General features: G+C 34.7%; 1 protein-coding gene across 1 annotated transcript; it reads left to right on the forward strand.

Moving 5' to 3' along the window:
- The first annotated feature begins 4,170 nt into the window (after positions 1 to 4,170).
- On the forward strand, positions 4,171 to 6,820 carry LOC107959446 (G-type lectin S-receptor-like serine/threonine-protein kinase LECRK1). Its single transcript, XM_041091734.1, has 2 exons — positions 4,171 to 4,821; positions 4,915 to 6,820. The coding sequence occupies exons 1-2, from the start codon at positions 4,206 to 4,208 to the stop codon at positions 6,621 to 6,623; spliced, it is 2,325 nt and encodes a 774-aa protein (XP_040947668.1). The 5' UTR covers positions 4,171 to 4,205; the 3' UTR covers positions 6,624 to 6,820.
- Positions 6,821 to 7,138: the final 318 nt, after the last annotated feature.

Below are 7,138 nucleotides of genomic sequence, written 5' to 3' on the forward strand. Positions count from 1 at the left end.
TATTCTTATATGTTGTTCGATGGAGAATGCAAAGAGTGTTCATACACCGATGGTTAGTTCCTCTGTTATGACTCGTGATGGTGGTGAGCGGTTACAGGATCCGACTGAATACAGGAGTCTTGCAGGAGCATTACAGTATGTCACTCTTACGCGGCCTGATGTTGCCTATGCTGTTAATCGAATATGTCAATTTATGCATTGTCCTACTTCCATTCATATGACCGCTCTGAAGCGCATTTTGAGGTATTTAGGTGGTACGATTGATTTTGGAATTGTGTTTCGTTCGTCCACCAATTTGTCCTTAGTTGGATATGCTGATGCAAACTGGGGATTAGATTTTGATGACCGGAGGTCCACTACTGGATACTGTGTTTATTTCGGACATACACCTGTGTCATGGTGTACGAAGAAACAACAGGTTGTTGCTCGGTCTACTGCTGAGGCAGAATACTGAAGTCTTGCCGCAGTTACTTGTGAGGTTACGTGGCTTTTGTCGCTACTTCAAGAATTACATGTTCAGTTTAATAGTGTTCCCCATATTTGGTGTGACAGTTCTGGGGCGGTTGCAGTTGCTGCGAATCCTGTTCTTCATTCAAAGTTTAAGCATGTTGAGTTAGATTTATTTTTTGTTCGTGAAAAGGTTGCCGATGGCACTGTTGCCGTTGGAGAAGTTCCAGCGTGTGATCAGGTCGCTGATGTTCTTACTAAGCCACTTTTGTTGTCGAATTTTACTCGTTTTCGGAGTTTTCTACGGGTCTTGCCTGTGGGGAAGATGGATGAATATTAGAGAATAGAAGTAGTTAGTCAGTTAGTGAGGTTGTTACTCAATTTAGAACGTCTATAAATACTGTACATTAAGAATTAAGAAGTAAGAAATTTGAATAAACAAACAAGAAGTTTATTCTATTATTCTCTACATTTCACTCTCTGTTTGGATAGATATTTTTATTTTTTAGCTAGTTCTTTCATTTGCTAACAAAAATTATTAGTGGTAGAAGAAGTGGCAAGATCAGTTTCAACTACTTCACGCATGAAAATAAAACCTCAGAAAAAGCTTGAGAAACCTACATTAAATTTATCACCATTTTTCCTCATAAAGTTGTCTATATATATCAAAATATAAAAGGATATGTTATTAGAAATGGTGGTATTTGATTATACATTTTAGTATAGGATTTAGGAATGAGATTTTGGTATATAAAAAAACCTAATGATTTTCCATGAAAATATTGATATTCCCTTAGAAATTTTGGTATATAATAAGATATTTAAAGATGTGCTTTTAGAAATTTTAATATTTCGGCCGATTGAGTCATAATTCGATTGACATACACAATGTTATTAATATATATAAGAGGACGTGGGTTCGAGTGTATCCTCCTATTTATGGTTAGAGAGAGGCTATGGATAGTTCAAGCTCAACCTATTAAGAATATTAATAAGAAATAAATATTATTAAATTATTTTTATTTATTTTAATATTATTATAAATTTAATATATTTTATTTAAATATAATTAAAAAACGAATTTATGAAAAAATGATTAAAATTTTCAAAAAAAGATGATTGTTTATAATTAAAAAACTAATTACGTAATATTATTTTATTAATATTTTAAAATTATACTTTTTAGTATTATCTAAAAGAAAAAGAGAGAAGTAAACTAAAAAAGGAAATGCCGTGTTCGCAACTACATCCTCCCTCCCATTGAAAAGGAAAAATTATTAGATTGAGCCTTGGAGTTCTCACCGCCTAAATTATAAGTCTAATCAATTGAAGTAACACACATCATGTATTTTGTTTTATAAAAGAAATTGTATGATACTATAGTTTTACGTTATTTTATTTTGTTAATAAGTGAATGATAAATCATATGTTTCTCTTAATTTTTAAATTTTAAAAAAAATTAAATTTAATTAAAAATACTAAAAAGTTAAAGAAAAAAATCTAATTTTTTATTTTTTTATTAAAAAGAGATAAAAATAAGGTGTAATTATGGAATTGGAAATTTTGATTTATGTCTACGATGATATATATTAATTTAATTGATTAGACGTATAGTTTAAGTGGACAGAAGGATTTATGTAATAATTTCTAGGGTTTTTTACTAAACTAGGCTAAAAAAATTTTTTGTACTGAAATAGGGTGTCAGAAAAATTATTTACGAAAATGGGTTATTTTTTGCATTGGTACCCATCTCAGAGGCGCCAATCAATAAAAAATTATTAAAATTTTTTTAATGGCGCCTATTAGATAGGCGTCAATGAATATTTTATATTAAATTTTTTTATAAAATATAATTAAATTTTTTCTCGGGTCAATATATGACTCGTATAATACATAGTAGTGGCACCTATCTCAAAGGCGCTAATGGTGATGCCTATCTGAGATGCGCCATTAGTAGTGCCATGTTGAGAGGCGCTAATGGTCTTATTTTATATAAAATTTTATTTCAAAAAATCAATAAAATTACATTATATAAAAGTTACATTATATAAAAATTAAATGAGTTAACAACAACTATATGATTAAAAAAGTCAGTTATAATTAGACTTTTAATAAAATGATTTTTAATTTTTTTTTATAAACTTATATGTTAAACTCACCAAATACTAAACTAAATACAACAATTTATAACTTAATCCTAAATTGCTAATAAATTAAATTTTAAATAATTACAAACACAAAAATTTATAACATAATCCTAAATTACTAACAAATTAATTATAAAATAATTACAATATTCTTACAAAATTACAATATTCATACAAAATACTAATCAAAAACTATAAATACAAAATTAATTATAAAATAATTAAAATATTCATACAAAATTACAATATTCATACAAAAAATTACAATATTTATACAAAATTACCCATTGGCGCCTCCCTATGAGGCACTTTTAATGGCGCCTTCTTATGAGGCACAACTAGTGGCGCCTACCTGATAGGCGCCACCCGACCTATTTTCCCCTTTGACCCGTTGACTATATTTTCATCTATATTTTTATTTAAATTTTTTTAAAAAAATAAAAAAATAATATTTTATTAAAAATAAAAAAAATTAATAATTTTTTATTCATTAGCGTCTCTGAAATAGGCACCAATGAAACAAGTAATTCATTTTCGTAAATAATTTTTCTGAAATCCTATTTCAGTACAAAAAAAATTACCCTATTTTAGTAAAAAAACCCTAATTTCTGCATTCAAGACGTACGTTTACTCTTTCGATAAAGGTAAGTCAGGTTACCTGTCTTTTTCCGCGCAAACCCTGATTCCAGACCTCGGCCATTTTTAATTTGGGTACTTGTAAAATAATTTCTACATCAGTTCCAAAAATAGAAGACAGAAATACAATAATTCCTATGGCAGCCGTGTGGTCTCTTCTCATGCTCCTTTCTTCGTTCTTTGCGGCTAGAGGAGTTGACGACAAGCATTCAAACGGCACCATTGGGCTGGGATATTCGCTTTCTCCCTTAACTCCACCCACCTCATTGGCTTCGCCTTCTGATCGTTTCGCATTTGGTTTTTAAAGTGAAGGCAATGGCTTTTCAATTGGAGTTTGGCTGGAGGGCAATAGAAAGACAGATAACAAAGTTGTATGGACAGCTAATCTGAAATATTATTAGAGCTATTAAATCAAATTATCAATTTCTAATAATATAAATATAAATATAATTAATAAATAGTGAAATTGGTCATCCAAGGCTCATTAGCATGGTGTATTTTTCTTGTTTAAACCGGGGTTTGAAACCAAACTTTTCCTCATAGGATAGATGGGGCGATTCAAGTGAGATTCAATGTAAATTTAACTTTCTATTCACTCGTTGAATTTGGGCAATTCAGAGGATCACCACAACTCATCTCTTCTCGATAATCCATACATTCCTTATTAATGTATGGTATAATTGTGTATGGTAAAACTTAAACATAAATACTTAAAAGAATTTAAACTTATGTCTTAACGAACAAACCAAAAACAAGAAATCATGGTATTAAGTCTTCTTAAAATGATTGATTTAGTCTATCTTGATTTCAATTTCTTCATTTGCATTTACTTTTTGTTATTTTCTAAAAATTCACTTTCAAATACCAATTAAATAATTTATTGATATATTTTTTAAATTTTATAATCTTTTAGACTTCAGCCATTTATTATTTCGTCACACTTAAAAAATAGAAGAGAGAAACGCCATATTTCCCATGGCTTGGGTGTGGGCTCTTCTCTTGCTCCTTTCTTCTCTCTGCGTGAAGCAGTCAAGCAGCATCATTTCGCTGGGATCTTCGCTTTCCTCGGCCACTCAATCCATCCCATGGCGTTCCCCTTCTGGTCGCTTTGCATTTGGCTTTTACAGTCAAGGCGGTGGCCTTTCTGTTGGAGTTTGGTTAGACGGCGGAGGAAAGAACGATAACAAAGTTATATGGACAGCTAACCGTGATGACCCGCCGCTCCATGCAACTGCTACTCTGACACTAAACGAGAAAGGTTTGCTTCTTTCGAGCGGTGTGAGCGGAGAAAATAAAGTTATTGCTTCTCCAAATGACTCGGCTGTCAGTGTCTTCTCTGCCTCCATGCTAGATTCAGGCAATTTTGTGCTCTACAACAAAGTCAATCATACCATTTGGGAGAGTTTCGAGCATCCTACAGATACCCTTTTAGGTGGTCAGGCTCTATTAACTAATCACGAGTTGATCTCCAGTTCTTCAGAAAATGATCACTCGTCCGGAAGGTTTCATCTACGTATGCAACTAGATGGGAATCTCGTTCTATACCCTCTAAACGTCGATGATGCTGCTACAACTGCCTATTGGGCCACAGGTACTAATGGTGTGAATCTTTCACTCCGATTATTTCTTAACTCGACAGGCTTCCTACAACTTATCAACAACACTGATTCCTCCATCTACCTAGAAATTAATTATAGATTTTATCAAGAGGTGAGCTACAATGATCACAACGAGAACACCACCACCACCAGCAACGACGGTATCGTTCACAGTGCAACCCTTGATGTTGATGGAAATTTCCAGTTATATACTCATCAATTTGAGCCAAGTGGTGGGTTTCGAACTTCCCGAGTGTCGCGCGCGTTGAAGGATTACTGTAAAGTTGTAGGCTTTTGTGGTATCAATAGCTATTGCACGTTTAATGATGACAGAGCTTACTGTGCATGCCTTCCCGGCACTGATTTTATCGATCCTCAACGCGATACCCTCGGCTGCAAGAGAAATTATAGTGAAGCACATTGTAAAGGAGGGAAGGACAATATACCCCTCTATAACATCACTCCATTGCAAAATATAGTCTGGACTACAGGTATATTTTACAGTGAAGAGCTAATGTCCATGAGTGCCTGCAGCCAAACATGCTTGGAAGACTGTAATTGTGAGGCAGCACAGTTTAGCGGTGGAGTTTGCAGGAAACAAAAGCTTCCACTATGGTATTTGCTACGACAAGAAGGTGATAATGACGTGAGTTCCACAGTTTTCTTGAAGATGGGAATCAGAAGCCTAGAAGCAGATGACGGTACTGTTCCCCATGAATTAAAGCCCCAAATCAAACGGAAAGATCCGACGCTGAAAATTCTTCTTTTAACTTTCAGTCTTGTCGCATGTTCATGTGCTTTGCTTGCAATCTCTGGTGTATTCATTTTTAAATTTCGAGTTCTAAGATACAAAAGGCTGTTGGAAATTGGAAATTTGGGCCTAACAGGAGAGCTTACGTTGACGTCGTTTTCATACAATGAACTCAAGAGAGCAACGAATGGGTTTAAAGAAGAGTTGGGTAAGGGATCCTTTGGAGCAGTCTACAAAGGGTCCTTAAACAGAGGAAGAAATTTGATTGCTGTAAAGCGATTGGAGAAGTTAGTGGAAGAAGGAGAAAGAGAGTTCCAAGCAGAAATGCGAGCAATTGGCCGAGCTCACCACAAGAATTTAGTTCGACTGTTGGGATACTGTGCTGAGGACTCCAAGAGGGTGTTGGTGTACGAGTACATGGGCAATGGCTCCCTTGCTGATCTACTGTTCAAGTCAAGACAGCGCCCTGATTGGGATGAAAGAACAAGAATAGCCCTGGATGTAGCTAGAGGAATCCTCTACTTACATGAGGAATGTGAGACCCCAATCATTCACTGTGACATAAAGCCGCAAAACATATTGATGGATGATTATTGGAGAGCTAAAATTTCGGACTTCGGGCTGGCAAAACTGTTGATGGGGGATCATACAAGGACCTTCACAGTAGTGAGGGGAACTAGAGGATACATGGCCCCAGAATGGCATAAGAACATTCCAATATCAGCGAAGGCTGACGTTTACAGTTACGGAATTGTGCTATTGGAAACTGTGTTTTGCAGACGAAACTTGGACACCACTGTATCAAACCCAGAGGAGATCATTCTGTCGATTTTGGTGTATAAATGTCTGGTTGAAAAAAAGTTGGATAAGCTTGTGCTTGGTGAAGAAGTAGATAAGAAAAGCTTGGAAAGAATGGTGATGGTGGCACTTTGGTGTATCCAAGATGAACCAGCACTTCGTCCTTCCATCAAGACTGTAGTGATGATGCTGGAAGGCATTACTGATATATGCATTCCCCCATGTCCAACTGCTTCCTCCATATAATTCAAGTCACGACCTAACAATCAATCATCTCACTCGGAGTGTTCGTGTAGTTTATGTTACGTAAGGACTGCGTCATGTTTGTATTTCCTCTGGCTTGTAATAAATTTGTAAAATGCTTCCTGCAGCAGTGTTCTCCCTTCATTTGTAGGTTTAAAAATTGTGTTCGAGTTATCTAATCATATAGTAGTTGTATGTAATAACTGAGTTTTACTGTAATTTCTAATTAATAATCTCCTATTGCTCAAAATGGTAAAAAACTTGCAAAAGGGTCATGTAAGCAAAGCCATCATGTGTATGCTAAGACTAATAAGTCCTTTTGTCTTGGACTTGTTATGATCTCATTAGACAGGATGTTAGGAAACTGAATAATCATTTTTAAGCAGAGAGATTGCATTAGAATAACAGCGTCCAAGAGCAAAACCAGAACTCAGAGGCTGTGACTGTAGAACATGTTCCGGTAAAGGTACATGAGAATTATCAAATTAGGTGATATTGGTATATTTGCACAAATGTGC

The sequence above is a fragment of the Gossypium hirsutum genome, chromosome D04 (genome assembly GCF_007990345.1).
Source record: "Gossypium hirsutum isolate 1008001.06 chromosome D04, Gossypium_hirsutum_v2.1, whole genome shotgun sequence".
Classification (NCBI taxonomy): Eukaryota; Viridiplantae; Streptophyta; class Magnoliopsida; order Malvales; family Malvaceae; genus Gossypium; species Gossypium hirsutum.

Excerpts from the sequence above, each read along its gene's own strand:
- LOC107959446 (XM_041091734.1), top strand. The coding sequence starts at position 4,206 with ATGGCTTGGGTGTGGGCTCTTCTCTTGCTCCTTTCTTCTCTCTGCGTG. Across the intron at positions 4,822-4,914 it reads AACTGCCTATTGGGCCACAG|AAATTAATTATAGATTTTAT; the intron begins GTACTAATGGTG and ends CCATCTACCTAG.